Genomic DNA, 23,645 nt, shown 5'->3' with positions numbered 1-23,645 from the left:
TTAGAGTATAATTTTCCTTCAAAAGAAAACAAACCTTTCCATACGACGTATGACAATTGAAAAGCCCCTACTCTCTGGTTACACCAGGCAATGAACTATCAGGATCTTAGATATTCTTTTCATTTCACAATTTCTGAATGACATCTACTTGAGTTTTGGGAATATGAAAATTGACGTAGAGAATGCATGTTCAATCTATGAGTGTAAATGCATGAATTAATATGCACTTGTGTGTCCACTTTTAATGCATACATACGTGAGTCCTGCTGCAAATGGGCGCAGTGAACTACAGACCCATGACTCATATAATTGCTCTCCCACCGTTCTCACCTACTCTATACACCCGAATTTCTGTTTCTTAGTTGACTCATTAACAGCCATAGTACTGGGAACTATTTTTGTCAGATATATATTTGTCATTTAAAAGAAATGTTGATGGTAACTGCGGCCTTAGCTTTTTAGAGGCCTCCCTAGTACAGGATATATCTTAGCTTTATCACTATTATGCATAAACACCGAGGTAAATGGAGAGAAAACAGGTTAACAGATAAGATTTAATATCGCGCACACGGACACGCTGATATGAATATCAAATATGGTGTAATTCCCCCTCTCGATGCATGTCTCAATGTTTTTCTGCGAAAATTATTCGACTTTCCGAGATTCCTGAATAATATTTTTTTGTTTCTGTCGTTTCATTTCATTCGTCCTTTTCTCTTTAACTTTCCCTCCCTCTCCTTTTCTCTCTTCCATTTTATCTGTGTACATATAAAATGAAACACAACTAGTGGTAACGGAACAAATACATGTCGAACTCAATAAGACCTGTGTCAATTTTATTCCAAATAACACAAACGCACTCCAACGCATACTTATGCATATATTACATAATATATATGTGTGTGTGAAGACATGTTCATATAATTATGTATTTGCGTATATATATATATACATATATATTATCTACATAATATATACATATACATAGACATGTATATGTGTATTGCATATAAGTTACTCAGGGTCATGGGATTTGAGGTGGTGAGCAGCCAAGGTTGCTGGTATCTTGACGCTATTCTAGGTAAGTCGATTCATGTCAAAATAACTTATTTGTAGCTTCATCATGATTATCACCAGCCCACGATCAAGATGCGCTAGAGTAAGTATCCAATCGGCGTTTTATATGTTTTTCTTACTGAATGGCAATTGGGGTGTATCTTATATATTGAACCTTCCTTTATTCCCTCAGGCAGACAGAAATAATGTTCACAAATCCAGATTTGGTCAGGGTTGACATTGCCCTTCATTACTATTGTGGATGTGATTGAATAAAGAGAGAATACGAGTTGCACAATTTTTATTTCACGACAGGCATCAACGTGCAGTGTATGTACTTTACTGATGTTTCTACCAAGACCTGTAGTTGGTGTTGTAGGAGCAGGAAGCACCCTGAGCTGTCTTGCTGAAGCGAGAGGGATCAACGCCGATGTTCATGAAGGCGGCTTCACAACGCCTGTAGTATCTGTCAGCGAGAGTTGGCGAGCGGGAGAAGATGAAGGCGAAGTCGGCGTAGTAGCCGAAGTTGTGGCCGGCGCAGCTATAGATGCACGAGAAGTTCTCGTAGTCAGTGTCCAGAATCACGTAGGGAGCCATCCAGGCTGGAAACAGGGAAATTGTACCGTTAATCATATCATAGATTTCCTTGTTTGGATAACATTCCAGGCTGGAAACAAGGAAATTGTACAGTTAATCATATATATTTCCTTGTTTCGATAACTTATACATATTTATTTCATCTTTATTTATCAAATTTCCTTGTGCATACTTACATTCTTCGTAGTCCACGGAAAGGTGAGGCTCTCCGAAAGGATTCGGCAGAACCTGACCCTTACGTGTGATTGCGTTTCCATTAGCATCAGTACCAGTGGTCCTGACGTTGAACTTGATTCCATCTGTGAATATATTTTATCTATATATATAAAATTTTCCAAGAGAAGTTTGTATCCCGAAAGAAAACTCAAACAAAAATTTAAAATAGAATCAAATAGAAACTTACCATAAGTATATTCGTTGCGGACACACTGCTTAATCAGTTGATAGGGGTTGTTTGTGAGTGCAATTTCGTACCATGTGCCAGCATACTGTAATTTAAGAAATTTGGAATTAAGAATTATTGCAAATTGAATATGAATATACATTTACCTCAATAACTATCAATATATATATATATATATATATATATATATAATGTGTGTAAATATACACATATGTACATATTATTCATACGAACGTAAATATTATATACATATTCATTTGTATACATATTACATGTATAGTTAATTGTATATATACATACATATTTATTTGTATATATATATAAATATATATATACATATAGATACAAGTGGGATTATACATTAGCTCACACATGTGCACACACTAACATACATATATTATACCTACATGCGCACACAAAACATGTCTATCTAATTATATATAATATATGTGTCTGTGAATGTATGTATAAACACAAATTACCTTACATAATTTTTACATATAAATCAACTTGCCCTTTGAAAGTTCGGCTTCTGTTGAGAGTAGAGCATTCTCTCGTCGACCGCAGGACATTTTCCCGGCACGACAAAGCCAGGGATCCTGTCGGCAGCGACCACTGCAACGAGAGCGAGGCACAGCAGCGAAGTCCTCATGATGATCCTGCAGTCTGAGTGACGTGAGAGCTTCTCAAGCGCCTTTATATACAAGGTGTATCCCGTAGAGGAAAGTCACGTTCCAAAATGTCATTCATGTCAAAGATATAGGAAATTAGATTAGTCATAAGCTCCAATATCTTAATAAATATCGCTATATAAAACAGATATAACATTTTAAAAAAATTAAAAAATAACATGACATTCGTGAAATTCGATGCTGCACCTGTGAGATGGGATATAAGGAGCAAGACTCACCATCAGGAGCCACACACGACAAGACAACATGTTGAAGGCACTCCTAACTGCTGCCCTCGTGGCTCTTGTCGCAGCTGACAGCATTCCAGACTTCGTAGCTCCTGGAACTTGTGCCAAAGTGGCAAATCAAAACAACTTCGACCTTCACAGAGTGAGTTGCCTTATAATGTATTGCTTATTAATGGTATCTTCACTTGCAAGTCGATCACAACACGCCTGTGTCAAGTGTCTTAGTAACATCTGCTCCCCAACAGTATGCTGGTCGCTGGTATCAGGTCCAGATCATCGACATCCCCTACCAGCCATACACTCGCTGCATCCACTCCGACTATGACTATGACTCTGTCAACGGCTTTAGGGTAACCACAGCTGGATTCAGCCCTAACAACGAGTACATCAGACTGCAGGGCAAGATCTATCCCACAAAGGACTTCCCACCTGCTCACATGCTCGTTGATTTCCCTTCTGGTACGTGTAAAACATTCTTTCTTGCGTATATCAAAACTGTACCTTTCTAAATACTGTAGAAAATAGACATACTGACCAACTACACATTTCCCCCTTCTCTCCAACAGCTTTCGCCGCTCCCTATGAAGTGATCGAGACTGACTACGACAGCTACTCCTGCGTGTATTCCTGCATTGGCACAGACAACTACAAGTCCGAGTTCGGCTTCGTCTTCTCCCGAACTCCTCAGAATTCCGCTTCGGCGATTAGCAGATGCGCCTCCGTGTTCCGCAGGAACGGCGTCGACTTCTCCCTTTTCAGTGCAGTTTCTCATACATCCGAATGTGTTTACAGGGCATAGACCTGTACTTAAGATCTCCACAATAATAAAGTAAAGCTGTGACTTGGAGTATAATTTTCCTTCAAAAGGAAACAAACCTTTCCATACGATGTATGACAATTGAAAAGCCCCTGCTCTCTAGTTACACCAGGCAATGAACTATCAAGATCTTAGATATTCTTTTCATTTCACAATTTCCGAATGACATCTACTCGAGTTTTGAAAATATGAAAATTGGCGTAGAGAATGCATGTTCAATCTATGAGTGTAAATGCATGAATTAATATGCACTTGTGTGTCCACTTTTAACGCATACATACAGACACATTTGTGAGTCCTGCTACAAATGGACGCAGCGAACTACAGGCCCATGACTTCATAATCATAAAACTGCTCTCTCACCGCTATCACCTACTCTGTACACCCGAATATTTGTTTCTTAGTTGACTCATTAAGAGCCATAATACTGGAACTATTTATGTTAGATATGTATTTGTCATTTAAAAGAAATGTTGATGGTCGACAGATGTAGCTTCAACTTTCTTAGAGACCTACTTGTTACAGGATATATTTTAGCTATGTTGTACATGTATATTTTTTCATATTGATTTTCGCTTTTAAGTGCCGAGGCATGTACTTTCTTATTTGTTCATATATAAACAGAGGCTGACAGGTAGATATTCAGAAGGATAAACAGACAGGTGAATGGAAAGACAAACAGGTAAATAAATAAGACAGGTATCGCGCACACGGACACGCAGAAGAAATGAAAATTAAAAATGGTGTAATTCCCCCTTTCGATGTATGTCTCAGTGTTTCTCAAAGAGAGATTAGACAAAAAGAAAAAATCTGAATTCATATTCTTTATCTCTGTTAAATTTTCTCTTCCTCCTTTTCTCTTTCACTTTCTCTCCCTTTCTTTTTCTCTTTCATTTTATCTGTGTATATATAAAGTGAAACGTCTAACGGTATCGGAACTACATAATGTCGAACTCATTAAGAGTTCTATGGTCTATAGCTGAAAGAAACGCATAAGCATGATGTGTGGATACATATACACACACGTGAATATATGTATATATATATATATATATATATATATATATATATATATATATATATATATATATATATGTATGTATGTATGTATGTATGTATGTATATATATAGATATATAGATATATAGATATAGGTATAGATAGATAGATAGATAGATAGATATGTATATACATGGGTCTATATATACAGTATGTATATATATTTATATATATCCCAATTAAAAAAAAACAAAAAACATACATTTAAGAAAATCAGTGATATGGAAAGCTGGAAGGCATAATTGAAAATAATTGTTTTATCATAATGTTTATAAATTAAACCATATATGAATTATTAAATAAAATTCAAGATCCATAGATTATATATAAAAAATGACAATTACAAAATAATTCAAAACAGGAATGATGAAACCGTCTGATAGTAAAAGAAATAAGAGTAAATATCACGAATATGCCGAAGGCCTTTTCGCTATTGCAATAGGAAAAAGCCCTTCGCATATTTTTGTGTTTTCTTGTTCTTTCCTTCGTTGTTCCTGTTGCAATTTGTTCGTCATGAATTCCACACATCGATTCATGATAAAAATAGCTTACTTCAGCTTCACGATGAAGATTATTCCCAGCCCACGATCAAGATGCGCCTAAGTAAGCAGTCGGCATTCGGCTAGTATCTGAGCTATCTATATTATCTATTGCGCCTTTCCTTTTTCCTCAGGCAGACTTCGAAGTAATTTTCACAAATTCAGATTCAATCAGTGCTGACATTGCCCTTCATCACTATCGTAAAGAGAGTAAAGAGAGAATACGAGTGGCAAAATTTTTATTTCACGGCAGGCATCAACGTACAGTGTATCAACGTTACTGGTGTTTCTACCAAGACCTGTAGTTGGTGTTGTAGGAGCAGGAAGCACCCTGAGCTGTCTTGCTAAAGCGAGAGGGATCAACACCGATGTTCATGAAGGCGGCTTCACAACGCCTGTAGTATCTGTCAGCGAGAGTTGGCGAGCGGGAGAAGATGAAGGCGAAGTCGGCGTAGTAGCCGAAGTTGTGGCCGGCGCAGCTATAGATGCACGAGAAGTTCTCGTAGTCAGTGTCCAGAATCACGTAGGGAGCCATCCAGGCTGGAAACAGGGAAAATGTACCGTTAATCATATCATAGATTTCCTTGTTTGGATAACATGCACATTCATTTCATATATACTTACACACAATATTTTCTTGTGCATACTTACATGCTTCGTAGTCCACGGAAAGGTGAGGCTCTCCGAAAGGATTTGGCAGAACCTGACCATTACGTGTGATTGCGTTTCCTTGGGCATCAGTACCAGTGGTCCTGACATTGAACTTGGTTCCATCTGTGGATAAATTTTTACTTGTGTATTTTTTTTTTTTTTCTAAGATGTCTATAACCAATAAGAAGTCTTAAACAAAAATGAAAAGTAGAATCAAATAGAAACTTACCATAAGTATATTCGTTGCGGACACACTGCTTAATCAGTTGGTATGGGTTGTTTGTGAGTGCAATTTCGTACCATGTGCCTGCATACTGTAATTTACGAAATTTGGACCATAAGAATTGTGGCAAATTGAATATGAAAATACATTTACTTTAACACCTATCAATATATATGTGATTGTGTGTGCATGTGCATGTGTATATATACATATATGTATGTCCATACAACTGTGTAACTATGATACATATAACCATATTTTTATATATACATATATTTTCATTTGCGTATATATCAATACATATGTGCATATACATACACATGTGTATATACATACATATGTAGTTATGTATGTATGTGTGCATGTGTGCGCCTGTAGATAAACCCACTTATATATATATATATATATATATATATATATATATATATATATATATATATATATATATATATATATATATAAACGGGATTATATATTGGCGCACGCATGTGCACACTAACATACACATATATCATACATACACTCACACACAAATATCTATATATACTATATGTGTGTGGATGCATTGTTTTTGCGTAAATAGACTTACCCTTTGATAGTTCGGCTTCTGTTGAGAGTAGAGCATTCTCTCGTCGACCGCAGGACATTTTCCCGGCACGACAAAGCCAGGGATCCTGTCGGCAGCGACCACTGCAACGAGAGCGAGGCACAGCAGCGAAGTCCTCATGATGATCCTGCAGTCTGAGTGACGTGAGAGCTTCTCAAGCGCCTTTATATACAAGGTGTATCCCGTAGAGGAAAGTCACGGTCCAAAATATTTTTCAAGTCGGTGATAGAGGAATTAAGATTAGTTGTAAGTTGGAATATTTTAATCCAAACGATGATTTTCGTAATTTGAAGCTCCGCCTCTTTCACTGCTTTACCTGTGACATGGGATATAAAGATCAAGACTCACCACCAGGAGTCACACAAGCCACCATGTTGAAGGCACTCGTAGCTGCTGCCCTCGTGGCTCTTGTCGCAGCCGACAGCATTCCAGACTTCGTAGCTCCTGGAAGTTGTGCCAAAGTGGCAAATCAAAACAACTTCGACCTTCACAGAGTGAGTTGCCTTATTATGTATTGCTTATCAATGGTATGTTCACTTGCAAATTGATCACAACACGACTGTGTCAAGTGTCTTAGTAAAATCTGCTCCCCAACAGTATGCTGGTCGCTGGTATCAGGTCCAGATCATCGACATCCCCTACCAGCCATACACTCGCTGCATCCACTCCGACTACGACTACTCTGACTCTGTCAACGGCTTTAGGGTAACCACAGCTGGATTCAGCCCCAACAACGAGTACATCAGACTGCAGGGCAAGATCTACCCCACAAAGGACTTCCCACCTGCTCACATGCTCGTTGATTTCCCTTCTGGTACGTGTAAAACACTCTTTCCTGTCTATATCAAAACTGTACCTTTTTAAATACTGTAGAAAATAGACATACTGACCAACTGCACATTTCCCCCTTCTCTCCAACAGCTTTCGCCGCTCCCTATGAAGTGATCGAGACTGACTACGACAGCTACTCCTGCGTGTATTCCTGCATTGGCACAGACAACTACAAGTCCGAGTTCGGCTTCGTCTTCTCCCGAACTCCTCAGAATTCCGCTTCGGCGATTAGCAGGTGCGCCTCCGTGTTCCGCAGGAACGGCGTCGACTTCTCCCTTTTCAGTGCAGTTCCTCACACATCCGACTGTGTTTACAGGGCATAGACCTGTACTTCAGATCTCATAATAATAAAGTAAAGCTGTCACTTAGAGCATCATTTTCCCATAAAAGGAAACAAAATTTTCAATAGCATTTAGAGCAACTGAAAAGCACCTACTCTCTGGTTACACCAGGCAATGAACTATCAGGATTTTAGATTTTCTTTTCATTTCAGTTTCCGAATGACATCTACCTAGGTATCGAGAATATGAAATTGACGTAGAGAATACATGTTCAATCTATAAGTGTAAAAGCATTATAGATATACACGTGTATGTGTCCACTTATAACGCAGGACGCGCACGCACATGTACCCATTCGCATACATACAGACACACATTCGTGAGTCCTGCTTTAAATGGACGCAGCGAACTGCAGGCCCATAACTTCATAAAATTGCTCTTTCACCGTACTCACCTGCTCTATACACCCGAATTTCTGTTTTTCAGTTGACTCATTAATAGCCACAGTACTGAAACGATTTTCGTTAAATATATATCTGTCAATTAAAAGAAATGTAGATGGTTGACAGGTATAGCTTCAGCTTTCTTGTGGACCTACTTTTTACAGGCTATAGTTTAGCTTTATCAGTATTATTATCGTATATATAATTTCAGATAATTCCCTCTCTCGATGCATGTCAACGTTACTCAACGAATGTGATTAGACAGAGATTTATGAAACAATATTTCTCTCTTTTTATTTTTTCTTTCTCCTTTTCTCTTCCACTTTCTCTCCCTCTCTTTTTCCCTTTCATTTTTATAGTGTGCATATGATATGAAACAACTAGTAGTGCCGAAATGAATACATTATATCGAAATCATTAAGAGTCCTGTAACGATTGTCTTCCGTTTCTATTATTGCAAGAGTTATATGTGTGTATGTGTATGTGTGTGTGTGTCTTTGTGAGAGAGCACGTGCGCGTGTGCAGTGCATATAGAGATGCTGTCATACAGACACATACAATTGTGTTTAGTGGACACTATCAATATTTCGGATGCTTCAAATGCGTTTCAATATCAGAAGTTTTTTTTTTAATGTAGTCTATAGTTAAAAAAAAACAGAAGCATACACACATAAATATATATATATATATATATATATATATATATATATATATATATATATATATATATACATATGTATGTATATATAAATGTATATATACGTGTATGTGTATGTGTATATATATACATATCTATGTATGTATATACCCAATTAAAAACATACATTTAACTAATACAGTGACATAGTAATGTGGTCTAAAGAAACACAGGGGCAATACAATATACATACACACATAAATATATATATATATATATATATATATATATATATATATATATATATATATATATATATATATATATATTATATACATATATATTTATGTATATATAAATGTATATATACGTGTATGTGTGTATATACATATCTATGTATGTATATACCCCAATTAAAAACATACATGTAACTAATACAGTGACATAGAAAGCTGAAAAGCATAATTGAAAATAGTTGCTTTAAGAGAACGTCTATAAATTAAACCATATATGAATTATCAAAAAAAATCTAAGTTCCATAGTTTATATATAAATTGACAGTCACAAAACTATTCATAACAAGAAAAGAGAAACCACCTGATAGTAAAAGGAATACAAGAGAAAGGATCAGCTTTTATTCTATTTTTGTTTGTGGCAGCAGCAACATAGTATACACGGCTGGGCAGATAGACAGGTTATTGCATTTCATTAAATAATCTTTGCCGAGTACTTTGTGCAGTTTTCGAGCCGCGAGACATTAAATCATTGCATACAAAGCTTATGATAACTGCTATACTCATATGTATACGCGCGTGTGTGTAGACATGTTTATATACGTATTTGTACATATACTTATATACTTAAGATATATACATATATATGTAGATGCTGCTGAGGGTCATGGGACGTGAGGTGGTGAGCAGCCAAGGCTTCTGCTATCATGACGCTATTCCAGGTAAGTCGATTCATGCTCAAATGGCTTATTTGTAGCTTCGTGGTGAAGATGATCCCCAGCCCCCGGTCAAGATAAGCTAGACAAGTAAGCAGTCGCCATTTCGGATGTTTTTCCTACTGAACGGCAACTGGGGAGTTACCTGTGTTACCTATCTTATCTATTGCACCTTCCTTTTTCCCCTGAGGCTGAAAGGATTTTCACAAATTCAGATTCGATTAGGGCTGACATTGCCCTTCATCATTATTGGGGACTTTCATTGAGTAGAGAAAATACGAGTAGCACAATCTTTATTTTTATAACAGGCATAAGCGTACAGTGTATGTACCTTACTGATGTTTCTACCAAGACCTGTAGTTGGTGTTGTAGGAGCAGGAAGCACCCTGAGCTGTCTTGCTGAAGCGAGAGGGATCAACACCGATGTTCATGAAGGCAGCTTCACAACGCCTGTAATATCTGTCAGCGAGAGTTGGCGAGCGGGAGAAGATGAAGGCGAAGTCGGCGTAGTAGCCGAAGTTGTGGCCGGCGCAGCTATAGATGCAAGAGAAGTTCTCGTAGTCAGTGTCCAGAATCACGTAGGGAGCCATCCAGGCTGGAAACAGGGGAATTGTACCGTTAATCATATCATATATTTCCTTGTTTCGATAACTTATATATATTTATTTCATCTTTATTTACAAAATTTCCTTATCCATACTTACATGCTTCGTAGTCCACGGAAAGGTGAGGCTCTCCGAAAGGATTTGGCAGAACCTGACCACTACGTGTGATTGCGTTTCCATTGGCATCAGTACCAGTGGTCCTGACATTGAACTTGGTTCCATCTGTGGATAAATTTTTAGTTATGCATAAATTTTTCTAATAGGTCTATAACCAATAAGAAATTTCTTAATCAAAAATGAAAAGTAGAATCAAATAGAAACTTACCATAAGTATATTCGTTGCGGACACACTGCTTAATCAGTTGGTATGGGTTGTTTGTGAGTGCAATTTCGTACCATGTGCCTGCATACTGTAATTTACGAAATTTAGACCATAAGAATTGTGGCAAAATGAATATGAAAATACATTTACTTTAATACCTATCAATATATATATGTGTGTGTGTATGCATGTGTATATATACAAATATGTACATGTCCATACAAATGTGTTAATATGATATATATAAACATATTTTTATATATACATATATATTCATTTGTGTATATATGTGTATATACATATATATGTAGTTATACATACATATACATATATATGTATATACATGTATGTATGTGTGCATGTGTGCGCCTGTATAGAATCCTACTTATATATAGGTATATATGTAAACGGGATTATATATAGGCGCACACACTTACACATATATTATACATACACTCACACATACATATCTATACTATGTGTGAATGTATTATTTTTACATATAAATCAACTTGCCCTTTGAAAGTTCGGCTTCTGTTGAGAGTAGAGCATTCTCTCGTCGACCGCAGGACATTTTCCCGGCACGACAAAGCCAGGGATCCTGTCGGCAGCGACCACTGCAACGAGAGCGAGGCACAGCAGCGAAGTCCTCATGATGATCCTGCAGTCTGAGTGGCGTGAGAGCTTCTCAAGCGCCTTTATATACAAGGTGTATCCCGTAGAGGAAAGTCACGGTCCAAAATATTATGGAGATAGAGGAATTAAGATTAGTTGTCAGTTCGAATGTTTTAATAAATGTAGCTATTTGAAAAAAAAAAAAATCCGAACGATGATTTTCGTAACTCGATGCTCCGCCTCTTTCGCTGCTCTACCTGCGACATGGGATATATAGATCAAGACTCACCACCGGGAGTCACACAAGCCACCATGTTGAAGGCACTCGTAGCTGCTGCCCTCGTGGCTCTTGTCGCAGCCGACAGCATTCCAGACTTCGTAGCTCCTGGAAGTTGTGCCAAAGTGGCAAATCAAAACAACTTCGACCTTCACAGAGTGAGTTGCCTTATTATGTATTGCTTATTAATGGTATGTTCACTTGCAAATTGATCACAACACTACTGTGTCAAGTGTCTTAGTAAAATCTGCTCCCCAACAGTATGCTGGTCGCTGGTATCAGGTCCAGATCATCGACATCCCTTACCAGCCATACACTCGCTGCATCCACTCCGACTATGACTATGACTCTGTCAACGGCTTTAGGGTAACCACAGCTGGATTCAGCCCCAACAACGAGTACATCAGACTGCAGGGCAAGATCTACCCCACAAAGGACTTCCCACCTGCTCACATGCTCGTTGATTTCCCTTCTGGTACGTGAAAACCACTCTTTCCTGTCTATATCAAATCTGTTCCTTTTTAAATACTGTAGAAAATAGACATACTGACCAACTGCACATTTCCTCCTTCTCTCCAACAGCTTTCGCCGCTCCCTATGAAGTGATCGAGACTGACTACGACAGCTACTCCTGCGTGTATTCCTGCATTGGCACAGACAACTACAAGTCCGAGTTCGGCTTCGTCTTCTCCCGAACTCCTCAGAATTCCGCTTCGGCGATTAGCAGGTGCGCCTCCGTGTTCCGCAGGAACGGCGTCGACTTCTCGTCTTTCAGTGCAGTTCCTCACACATCCGACTGTGTTTACAGGGCATAGACCTGTACTTCAGATCTCATAATAATAAAGTAAAGCTGTCACTTAGAGCATCAATTTCCCCAAAAAGGAAACAAAATTTTCAATACCATTTAGAGCAACTGAAAAGCGCCTACTCTCTGGTTACACCAGGCAATGAACTATCAGGATCTTAGATTTTCTATTCATTTCAGTTTCCGAATGATATCTACCTAGGTTTTGAGAATATGAAAATTGACAAAGAGAATGCATGTTCAATCCACAAGTGTAAAAGCATGTATAGATATACACGTGTATGTGTCCACTTATAACGCAGGACGCGCACGCACATGTACCCATTCGCATACATACAGACACACATTCGTGAGTCCTGCTTTAAATGGACGCAGCGAACTGCAGGCCCATAACTTCATAAAATTGCTCTTTCACCGTACTCACCTGCTCTATACACCCGAATTTCTGTTTTTCAGTTGACTCATTAATAGCCACAGTACTGAAACGATTTTCGTTAAATATATATCTGTCAATTAAAGGAAATGTAGATGGTTGACAGGTATAGCTTCAGCTTTCTTGTGGACCTACTTTTTACAGGCTATAGTTTAGCTTTATCAGTATTATTATTGTATATATAATTTCATATAATTCCCTCTCTCGATGCATGTCAACATTACTCAACGAAAGTGATTAGACAGAGATTTATGAAACAATATTTCTCTCTTTTTATTTTTTCTTTCTCCTTTTCTCTTCCACTTTCTCTCCCTCTCTTTTTCCCTTTCATTTTTATAGTGTGCATATGATATGAAACAGCTAGTAGTGCCGAAATGAATACATTATATCGAAATCATTAAGAGTCCTGTAACGATTGTCTTCCGTTTCTATTATTGCAAGAGTTATATGTGTGTATGTGTATGTGTGTGTGTGTCTTTGTGAGAGAGCACGTGCGCGTGTGCAGTGCATATAGAGATGCTGTCATACAGACACATACAATTGTGTTTAGTGGACACTATCAATATTTCGGATGCTTCAAATGCGTTTCAATATCAGAAGTTTTTTTTATGTAGTCTATAGTTCAAAAAAACAGAAGCATACACACACACACACACACACACACACACACACACATATATATATATATATATATATATATATATATATATATATATATATATATATATACACACATATGTATGTATATATAAATGTATATATACGTGTATGTGTGTGTATATATATACATATCTGTGTATGTATATACCCAATTAAAAACATACATTTAACTAATACAGTGACATAGTAATGTGGTCTAAAGAAACACAGAGAAAATACAATATACATACACACACAAATATATATATATATATATATATATATATATATATATATATATACATATATCATATATATATACATATATATTTATGTATATATAAATGTATATATACGTGTATATGTGTATATACATATTTATGTATGTATATACCCCAATTAAAAACATACATGTAACTAATACAGTGACATAGAAAGCTGAAAAGCATAATTGAAAATAGTTGCTTTAAGAGAACGTCTATAAATTAAACCATATATGAATTATCAAAAAAAAAAAAATCTAAGTTCCATAGTTTATATATAAATTGACAGTTACAAAACTATTCAAAACAAGAAAAGAGAAACCACCTGATAGTAAAAGGAATACAAGAGAAAGGATCAGCTTTTATTCTATTTTTGTTTGTGGCAGCAACATAGTATACACGGCTGGGCAGATAGACAGGTTATTGTATTTCATGAAATAATCTCTGTCGAGTACTTTTTGCAATTTTAAAGCCGCGAAACATTAAATCATTGCATACAGAGCTTATGATAACTGCTATACTCATATGTATACGCGCGTGTGTGTAGACATGTTTATATACGTATTTGTACATATATAGATATCTACATATATATGTAGATGCTGCTGACGGTCATGCGACTTGAGGTGGTGAGCAGCCAAGGCTTCTGCTATCATGATATTATTCAAGGTAAGTCGATTTACGCTCAAATGGCTTATTTGTAGCTTCGTGGTGATTATCCCCCCCCCCCCCCCGATCAAGATAAGCTAGAGCAAGTATCTAGTCGGCATTTCGGATGTTTTTCCTATTGAAAGGCAACTGGGGAGTTACCTGTTTTACCTATTTTATCTATTGCACCTTCCTTTTTCCCCTGAGGCTGAAAGGATTTTCACATGTTCAGATTCGATTAGAGCTGAAATTGTCCTTCACTATTGGGGGAATTTGATTGAGTAGAGAAAATACGAGTAGCACAATCTTTATTATATGACAGGTATCCACGTGCAGTGTATGTACCTTACTGATGTTTCTACCAAGACCTATAGTTGGTGTTGTAGGAGCAGGAAGCACCCTGAGCTGTCTTGCTGAAGCGAGAGGGATCAACACCGATGTTCATGAAGGCGGCTTCACAACGCCTGTAATATCTGTCAGCGAGAGTTGGCGAGCGGGAGAAGATGAAGGCGAAGTCGGCGTAGTAGCCGAAGTTGTGGCCGGCGCAGCTATAGATGCACGAGAAGTTCTCGTAGTCAGTGTCCAGAATCACGTAGGGAGCCATCCAGGCTGGAAACAGGGAAATAGTACAGTTAATCATATCATATATTTCCTTGTTTCGATAACTTAAACATATTTATTTAACCTTTATTTACAAAATTTCCTTGTGCATACTTACATGCTTCGTAGTCCACGGAAAGGTGAGGCTCTCCGAAAGGATTTGGCAGAACCTGACCATTACGTGTGATTGCGTTTCCGTGGGCATCAGTACCAGTAGTCCTGACGTTGAACTTGGTTCCATCTGTGGATAAAAAAATTATTTATGTATAAAATTTTCTAAGAGGTCTATAACCAATAAGAAAATTCTTAAACAAAATTGAAAAGTAGAATCAAACAGAAACTTACCATAAGTATATTCGTTGCGGACACACTGCTTAATCAGTTGGTATGGGTTGTTTGTGAGTGCAATTTCGTACCATGTGCCCGCATACTGTAATTTAAGATAATTAGACCATAAGAATTGTGCTAAATTGATTATGAAAATACATTTACTTCAACACCTATCAATATATATGTATGCATATGTATATGCAGACATTACATATTATCCATAGAAACGTGTAAATATATATATATATATATATATATATATATATATATATATATATATATATATATATATAAACATATATTTTTATGTATTCATGTATATTCATTTGTATATGTATTCATATATATATATATATATATATATATATATATATATATATATATATATATATATATATTTACATGTGTATATATAAATGTATATATAAATGTATGTATGTATATAGATACATACATATAAATGTACATATGTATGCATGTGTGCATGTGTACACCTATATATAATCCCACTTATATATATATATGTATATATATATATATATATATATATATATATATATATATATATATATATACATAAGCGGGATTATATATAAGCGCACTCATGCGCACACACTGGCATACACATATATTATACATACTCACATATCTATCTATATATATACTAAATGTGTGTGCGAATATTTGTACAAGCACAAGATACCTTACGTAATTTTTACGTATAAATCAACTTGCCCTTTGAAAGTTCGGCTTCTGCTGAGAGTAGAGCATTCTCTCGTCGACCGCAGGACATTTTCCCGGCACGACAAAGCCAGGGATCCTGTCGGCAGCGACCACTGCAACGAGAGCGAGGCACAGCAGCGAAGTCCTCATGATGATCCTGCAGTCTGAGTGGCGTGAGAGCTTCTCAAGCGTCTTTATATACAAGGTGTATCCCGTAGAGGAAAGTCACGGTCCAAAATATTTATACCGTAGATATAGGAAATACGATTAGTCATAATCTCTTAAATATTAATGAATATCGCGGTATATGAAAGATTAAAAAAAAAAAAAAAAAAAAAAAAGACATTCGTGAAATTCGAAGCTCCGCCTCTTTCGCTGCTCTATCTGCGACATGGGATATAAGGAGCAGGACTCACCACCAGGAGTCACACACGACAAGACATCATGTTGAAGGCACTCCTAACTGCTGCCCTCGTGGCTCTTGTCGCAGCCGACAGCATTCCAGACTTCGTAGCTCCTGGAAGTTGTGCTAAAGTGGCAAATCAAGATAACTTCGACCTTCACAGAGTAAGTTGCCTTATTATGTATTGCTTATTAATGGTATGTTCACTTTCAAATTGATCACAACACTACTGTGTCGAGTGTCTTAGTAACATCTGCTCCCCAACAGTATGCTGGTCGCTGGTATCAGGTCCAGATCATCGACATCCCTTACCAGCCATACACTCGCTGCATCCACTCGGACTATGACTATGACTCTGTCAACGGCTTTAGGGTAACCACAGCTGGATTCAGCCCCAACAACGAGTACATCAGACTGCAGGGCAAGATCTACCCTACAAAGGACTTCCCACCTGCTCACATGCTCGTTGATTTCCCTTCTGGTACGTGAAAACCACTCTTTCCTGTCTATATCAAAACTGTACCTTTTTAAATACTGTAGAAAATAGACATACTGACCAACTACACATTTCCCCCTTCTCTCCAACAGCTTTCGCCGCTCCCTATGAAGTGATCGAGACTGACTACGACAGCTACTCCTGCGTGTATTCCTGCATTGGTACAGACAACTACAAGTCCGAGTTCGGCTTCGTCTTCTCCCGAACTCCTCAGAATTCAGCTTCGGCGATTAGCAGGTGTGCCTCCGTGTTCCGCAGGAACGGCGTCGACTTCTCGTCTTTCAGTGCAGTTCCTCACACATCCGACTGTGTTTACAGGGCATAGACCTGTACTTCAGATCTCATAATAATAAAGTAAAGCTGTCAATTAGATCATCATTTTCCCCAAAAAGGAAACAAAATTTTCAATAGCATTTAGAGCAACTGAAAAGCGCCTACTCTCTGGTTACACCAGGCAATGAACTATCAGGATCTTAGATTTTCTATTCATTTCAGTTTCCGAATGATATCTACCTAGGTTTTGAGAATATGAAAATTGACATAGAGAATGCATGTTCAATCTATAAGTGTAAAAGCATGTATAGATATACACGTGTATGTGTCCACTTATAACGCAGGACGCGCACACACATACACCCATTAGCATACATACAGACACACATTCGTGAGTCCTGCTTTAAATGGACGCAGTGAACTACATGCCCATGACTTCATAAAATTGCTCTTTCACCGTACTCACCTGCTCTATACATCCGAATTTCAGTTTCTCAATTGACTTATTAACAGCCACAGTACTGGAACTATTTTTGAAACAGCTAGTGGTAATGGAACAAATACTTAATGTCGAACTGATTAAGAGTTTTGTGGTCTTTAGCTCGAAGAAACACATGCGCTTGATGTGTGAATACATATACATGCATACATATTATATATTTATAAATATATATGTATGGATATAAGTACATACATACATATATATATGTATATACATATATATATATATATATATATATATATATATATATATATATATATATATATATATATATATATATATATATATATATATATATATATATATATATATATATATATATATATATATATATACGTATATATGTGTGTATGTGTGTATGTAGGTATGTATGTGTTTAAATGCATATCCCATAAAAAAATACATTAAACAAATACAGAGATACAGAAAGCTGGGTAGCATAATTGAAAATAACTGTTTTATCAGAACGTTAATAAATCAAACCATTTATGAATTATCAAATAAATTCCAAGTTCCATAGTTTATATATATATATATATATATATATATATATATATATATATATATATATATATATATATATATATATATATATATATATATATATATATATATATATATATATATATATGTATTGACAATTACCAAAAAAAAAATCTGAGAGGAATGGGGAAAACACCTGGTAGTAAAAGGAATACAAGAGTAAAGATTAGCTTTTATTTTATCTTTGTGGAGCATAATATACACGGCTGGGCAGATAGACAGGTTATTGCATTTCATGAAATAATCTTTGCCGAGTACTTTGTGCAGTTTTAGAGCCGCGAGACATTAAATCATTGCATAGAAAGTTTATGATCACTGCTATACTCGTATGTATGCGTGTGTGTGCGTAGACATGGTTATATACGTATGTATTTGTATACATACATACATTCACACACACACACACACACACACACACACACACACACACACACACACACATATATATATATATATATATATATATATATATATATATATATATATATATGTACATGCTGCTGAGGGTCATGCGACTAGAGGTGGTGAGCAGCCAAGGCTGCTGCTATCATGATGTTATTCCAGGTAAGGCGATTTACGCTCAAATGGCTTATTTGTAGCTTCGTGGTGAAAATTACCCCCCCCCCCCACCGATCAAGATAAGCTAGAGCAAGTATCTAGTCGGCATTTCGGATGTTTTTCCTACTGAACGGCAACTGGGGAGTATCTGTGTTACCTATCTTATCTATTGCACCTTCCTTTTTTTCCTCAGGTTGAAATGAAGTTCACAGATTCATCACTATTGGGGAATTTGATTGAGTAGAGAAAATACGAGTAGCACAATCTTTATTATATAACAGGTATCCACGTGCAGTGTATGTACCTTACTGATGTTTCTACCAAGACCTATAGTTGGTGTTGTAGGAGCAGGAAGCACCCTGAGCTGTCTTGCTGAAGCGAGAGGGATCAACACCGATGTTCATGAAGGCGGCTTCACAACGCCTGTAATATCTGTCAGCGAGAGTTGGCGAGCGGGAGAAGATGAAGGCGAAGTCGGCGTAGTAGCCGAAGTTGTGGCCGGCGCAGCTATAGACGCACGAGAAGTTCTCGTAGTCAGTGTCCAGAATCACGTAGGGAGCCATCCAGGCTGGAAACAGGGAAATTGTACAGTTAATCATATCATATATTTCCTTGTTTCGATAACTTATATATATTCATTTCATCTTTATTTACAAAATTTCCTTATGCATACTTACATGCTTCGTAGTCCACGGAAAGGTGAGGCTCTCCGAAAGGATTTGGCAGAACCTGACCATTACGTGTGATTGCGTTTCCACTGGCATCAGTACCAGTGGTCCTGACGTTGAACTTGGTTCCATCTGTGGATAAATTTTTAATTATGCATACATTTTTCTAATAGGTCTAAAGCCAATAATAAATTTCTTAAAAATGAAAACTAGAATCAAATAGAAACTTACCATAAGTATATTCGTTGCGGACACACTGCTTAATCAGTTGATAGGGGTTGTTTGTGAGTGCAATTTCGTACCATGTGCCAGCATACTGTAATTGAAGAAATTTGGACCATAGGAATTGTGTCAAATTGAATATGAAAGACCTACCTCAATGACTATCAATTTATATGTATATATATGTATATATATATATATATATATATATATGTATATATATGTATGTATATATATATATATATATATATATATATATGCATGTGTATATTTACATATATATATATATATATATATATATATATATATATATATATATATATATATATGCACGTATATATGCATGTATATTATATCTATATATATTATATATACAAACATTTGTATATATGATTATCTGTAAGCCTATACACACGCACAGACTAACACATACACATATATTATACATACGCAAATATCTATAAATATACCATATGTGTGTGTGAAAGTATAAGCTCAAATTACCTTACATAATTTTTACATATAAATCAACTTGCCCTTTGAAAGTTCGGCTTCTGTTGAGAGTAGAGCATTCTCTCGTCGACCGCAGGACATTTTCCCGGCACGACAAAGCCAGGGATCCTGTCGGCAGCGACCACTGCAACGAGAGCGAGGCACAACAGCGAAGTCCTCATGATGATCCTGCAGTCTGAGTGACGTGAGAGCTTCTCAAGCGTCTTTATATACAAGGTGTATCCCGTAGAGGAAAGTCACGGTCCAAAATATTATGGAGATAGAGGAATTAAGATTAGTTGTCAGCTCGAATGTTTTAATAAATATAGCTATTTGAAAAAAAAAAAAAAATCCGAACGATGATTCTCGTAACTCGATGCTCCGCCTCTTTCTCTGCTCTACCTGTGACATGGGATATAAGGATCAAGACTCACCACCACGAGTCACACAAGCCACCATGTTGAAGGCACTCGTAGCTGCTGCCCTCGTGGCTCTTGTCGCAGCCGACGGCATTCCAGACTTCGTAGCTCCTGGAAGTTGTGCCAAAGTGGCAAATCAAGATAACTTTGACCTTCGCAGAGTGAGTTGTTTTGCAATGTATTGCTTATTAATGGTATCTTCATTTGCAAGTCGATCACAACATAATTGTGCAAATTATCTCAATAACATATGTTCCCCAACAGTATGCTGGACGTTGGTATCAGATCCAGATAATCGACAACCCCTATCAGCCATTCACTCGCTGCATCCACTCCAACTACGACTACTCTGACTCTGACTACAGCTTCAAGGTGACCACAGCTGGATTCAGCCCCAACAACGAGTATCTCAGACTACAGGGCAAGATCTACCCCACAAAGGACTTTCCTGCTGCCCACATGCTCATTGATTTCCCTTCTGGTACGTGTTAACATTCTTTCTTGTGTACATTTAAATGTTACCTTCTTCAATATTGTTTAATTTTTCAGTAGATACTGACAAACTATATATTTTCCCTTTTCCCCCAACAGCTTTCGCCGCTCCCTATGAAGTGATCGAGACTGACTACGACAGCTACTCCTGTGTGTATTCCTGTATTGGCACAGACAAGTACAAGTCCGAGTTCGGCTTCGTCTTCTCCCGAACTCCTCAGAATTCCGGTCCAGCGATTGACAGGTGCGCCTCCGTCTTCCGCAGGAACGGCGTCGACTTCTCGTCTTTCAGTGTAGTTCCTCATACAGCCGAATGTGTTTACAGGGCATAGACATAGACCAAAGATTTGCACAATAATAATGTAAAGCTGCGACTTCGAGTATCCATTTCCCCCAAAAGGAAACAAACTTTTCCACATCATGTATAAACATTAAGAAACACCTACCTTCTGGTTAAATCATGCAATGAACTATCAAGACCTAAGATGTCCATTTCTTAACCACTGTTTCCGAATGACATCTACTTAAGATGTGAGCATGTGAAAATTGACGAATAGAATGTGCGTTGAATCTATACAGGTAAATGCATGTATGAATATATGAATATGCGCGCGTGTATATGAAAAGATTTTTTAGCTGGCCTTCTAGAATAGCCATAGTGCTGGAAATATTTTGGTTAGACGTTTATCTCAATTAAGAGAATGGTTGATGGTTTACTGATGTGTCCTCAGTTATATATATATATGTGTGTGTGTGTGTGTGTGTGTGTGTGTGTGTGTGTGTGTGTGTGTGTTTGTGTGTGTGTGGGGGGGGGGGTGTGGGTGTGTGTGTGTGGGTGTGCTGAGAGAGATAAAAAAATAATAATATTAGTAAAGGATTATATTATAGCTTTTTATTATGAATACTATATACATATATACATTTTCATACTGCTTTTCGTTTTTATGTTTCGCTACGTTTACCTAATTATTCATTTTCATATACATAAGTACATATATAAAATGATGAGCAGGCAAAAAGGTAGATCGAAAGACAAATACGTAGACAGATGACACGGATACACAAGGGAAATGAAAACCATAAATGGTATATTAATTCTTCCTCCAGATGCATGTGTAGATGTTTCCTTACGAAAGTGGTTAGCCTTTTCGAGATTACTGAAACATTATTCTTTCTGTTTCCCTCTCTCTCTCTTTTTAGTTCTCTTTATCCCCTTTTCTCTTCTCCTTTCATTCTCTATCTAACTATTATTCTATCTATCTCCCCCCCCCTCTCTCTCTCTCTCTCTCTCTCTCTCTCTCTCTCTCTTTCTCTCTCTCTCTCTCTCTCTCTCTCTCTCTCTCTCTCTCTCTCTCTCTCTCTCTCTCTCTCTCTCTCTCTCTCTCTCTCTCTTTCTCTCTCTCTCTCTCTCTCTCTCTCTCTCTCTCTCTCTCTCTCTCAGTGCCGGTATATGAAACAGCTTTTGACTGCTTCGTCTCATAATTTATTGACTAAAATTTACACTTTTAAAGTAAATTCTTTAAAAGCAAAACCAGTAGTATAAAACACAATAAATACATAGGTAAATATATACGTAACCAGTTTATAATTAATATGCAACTAAAACATAAATGGTAAAATTCCATTTACAAGTTTTAAAACTTTGAATACTATGTACTGGAAGTCTAGGAACTCAACTTAGAATGGCCACATCCTAGTGCATTTAGGAATAAACTGTTTCTGGTAATGCCATCCCCTGCAGCGTGGCTCCTTCAGCGCTTGGAATCCTAGGATCTTCACCATTGATTATGCTGATGGCTCTGGCATGGACTCTATCGAGGAGATCGAGATGCTTCTTAGGATCTGAGGATCATACTCCATTACAGAGCGGATCTGGGCTTTGTATAGAACTTCTCTTCCTTTTGCATCCAGAAGCCATGAAATCCGTCTCAAGGATACAATTTTTCTTGATGCTTTCCTGACGATGTTCTCAATGTGTGTTTTGAAAGTGAGGTTTTTATCTTAGGAAACATCGAAGAAGAGTTTAATGGTTGGGAGAGTTCTGGTAATCACCATAAGATGAGTCTTATTAGACGCAAACTTCACCTGCCATCTATTACCTCAGGTTAAGATTTTTTGCAGTACGTTAAGTGTGTTGTCACTGCTTCATCCTGGGTATTGTAAGTAACTGGCAGTGTTAAATCGTTCACAAAAGCTTGCGCAACAGGAACCATATGCAATAAATCATTAAGGAATGTGTTTCACAAGAGAGGCCCCAGGACACTCCCCTGTGGTACGCCTGCTCTAATTGCGTACTGTGATGATTT

The 23,645-nt window shown here is 37.2% G+C and overlaps 10 protein-coding genes across 10 annotated transcripts; 5 read left to right on the top strand and 5 right to left on the bottom strand.

Moving 5' to 3' along the window:
- Positions 1-1,342: 1,342 nt before the first annotated feature.
- Positions 1,343-2,746, bottom strand: LOC113824729 (crustacyanin-A1 subunit). Its single transcript, XM_027377493.2, has 4 exons — positions 2,571-2,746; positions 2,057-2,141; positions 1,830-1,952; positions 1,343-1,658 (listed from the first exon to the last, which is right to left on the bottom strand). The coding sequence occupies exons 1-4, from the start codon at positions 2,706-2,708 to the stop codon at positions 1,408-1,410; spliced, it is 597 nt and encodes a 198-aa protein (XP_027233294.2). The 5' UTR covers positions 2,709-2,746; the 3' UTR covers positions 1,343-1,407.
- Positions 2,747-2,957: 211 nt separating this feature from the next.
- On the top strand, positions 2,958-3,816 carry LOC113824735 (crustacyanin-A2 subunit). Its single transcript, XM_027377495.2, has 3 exons — positions 2,958-3,117; positions 3,221-3,434; positions 3,542-3,816. Exons 1-3 carry the CDS (start codon positions 2,995-2,997, stop codon positions 3,772-3,774), a joined length of 570 nt encoding a protein of 189 aa, XP_027233296.2. The 5' UTR covers positions 2,958-2,994; the 3' UTR covers positions 3,775-3,816.
- A 1,797-nt stretch (positions 3,817-5,613) lies between these two features.
- LOC113824728 (crustacyanin-A1 subunit) lies at positions 5,614-7,027 on the bottom strand. The gene is made up of 4 exons (XM_027377492.2): positions 6,853-7,027; positions 6,270-6,354; positions 6,041-6,163; positions 5,614-5,929 (listed from the first exon to the last, which is right to left on the bottom strand). Exons 1-4 carry the CDS (start codon positions 6,988-6,990, stop codon positions 5,679-5,681), a joined length of 597 nt encoding a protein of 198 aa, XP_027233293.2. The 5' UTR covers positions 6,991-7,027; the 3' UTR covers positions 5,614-5,678.
- A 140-nt stretch (positions 7,028-7,167) lies between these two features.
- On the top strand, positions 7,168-8,065 carry LOC113824726 (crustacyanin-A2 subunit). Its single transcript, XM_027377490.2, has 3 exons — positions 7,168-7,364; positions 7,468-7,684; positions 7,792-8,065. The coding sequence occupies exons 1-3, from the start codon at positions 7,194-7,196 to the stop codon at positions 8,022-8,024; spliced, it is 621 nt and encodes a 206-aa protein (XP_027233291.2). The 5' UTR covers positions 7,168-7,193; the 3' UTR covers positions 8,025-8,065.
- Positions 8,066-10,287: 2,222 nt separating this feature from the next.
- On the bottom strand, positions 10,288-11,629 carry LOC113824727 (crustacyanin-A1 subunit-like). The gene is made up of 4 exons (XM_070141101.1): positions 11,455-11,629; positions 10,942-11,026; positions 10,716-10,838; positions 10,288-10,606 (listed from the first exon to the last, which is right to left on the bottom strand). The coding sequence occupies exons 1-4, from the start codon at positions 11,590-11,592 to the stop codon at positions 10,356-10,358; spliced, it is 597 nt and encodes a 198-aa protein (XP_069997202.1). The 5' UTR covers positions 11,593-11,629; the 3' UTR covers positions 10,288-10,355.
- A 155-nt stretch (positions 11,630-11,784) lies between these two features.
- LOC113824740 (crustacyanin-A2 subunit) lies at positions 11,785-12,686 on the top strand. Its single transcript, XM_027377497.2, has 3 exons — positions 11,785-11,988; positions 12,092-12,305; positions 12,413-12,686. Exons 1-3 carry the CDS (start codon positions 11,785-11,787, stop codon positions 12,643-12,645), a joined length of 651 nt encoding a protein of 216 aa, XP_027233298.2. The 3' UTR covers positions 12,646-12,686.
- A 2,223-nt stretch (positions 12,687-14,909) lies between these two features.
- LOC113824718 (crustacyanin-A1 subunit) lies at positions 14,910-16,453 on the bottom strand. Its single transcript, XM_027377481.2, has 4 exons — positions 16,284-16,453; positions 15,564-15,648; positions 15,337-15,459; positions 14,910-15,227 (listed from the first exon to the last, which is right to left on the bottom strand). Exons 1-4 carry the CDS (start codon positions 16,419-16,421, stop codon positions 14,977-14,979), a joined length of 597 nt encoding a protein of 198 aa, XP_027233282.2. The 5' UTR covers positions 16,422-16,453; the 3' UTR covers positions 14,910-14,976.
- Positions 16,454-16,668: 215 nt separating this feature from the next.
- Positions 16,669-17,537, top strand: LOC113824716 (crustacyanin-A2 subunit). The gene is made up of 3 exons (XM_027377480.2): positions 16,669-16,838; positions 16,942-17,155; positions 17,263-17,537. The coding sequence occupies exons 1-3, from the start codon at positions 16,716-16,718 to the stop codon at positions 17,493-17,495; spliced, it is 570 nt and encodes a 189-aa protein (XP_027233281.2). The 5' UTR covers positions 16,669-16,715; the 3' UTR covers positions 17,496-17,537.
- A 1,759-nt stretch (positions 17,538-19,296) lies between these two features.
- On the bottom strand, positions 19,297-20,641 carry LOC113824714 (crustacyanin-A1 subunit). Its single transcript, XM_027377478.2, has 4 exons — positions 20,473-20,641; positions 19,946-20,030; positions 19,724-19,846; positions 19,297-19,614 (listed from the first exon to the last, which is right to left on the bottom strand). The coding sequence occupies exons 1-4, from the start codon at positions 20,608-20,610 to the stop codon at positions 19,364-19,366; spliced, it is 597 nt and encodes a 198-aa protein (XP_027233279.2). The 5' UTR covers positions 20,611-20,641; the 3' UTR covers positions 19,297-19,363.
- Positions 20,642-20,822: 181 nt separating this feature from the next.
- LOC113824712 (crustacyanin-A2 subunit) lies at positions 20,823-21,713 on the top strand. The gene is made up of 3 exons (XM_027377476.2): positions 20,823-21,008; positions 21,112-21,328; positions 21,439-21,713. Exons 1-3 carry the CDS (start codon positions 20,838-20,840, stop codon positions 21,669-21,671), a joined length of 621 nt encoding a protein of 206 aa, XP_027233277.2. The 5' UTR covers positions 20,823-20,837; the 3' UTR covers positions 21,672-21,713.
- Positions 21,714-23,645: the final 1,932 nt, after the last annotated feature.

This window comes from Penaeus vannamei, chromosome 27 (genome assembly GCF_042767895.1).
Source record: "Penaeus vannamei isolate JL-2024 chromosome 27, ASM4276789v1, whole genome shotgun sequence".
In the NCBI taxonomy this organism is placed as follows: domain Eukaryota; kingdom Metazoa; phylum Arthropoda; class Malacostraca; order Decapoda; family Penaeidae; genus Penaeus; species Penaeus vannamei.
Note: the sequence above shows the minus strand (reverse complement) of the source record. Positions and strands in the feature narration are given on the sequence as shown.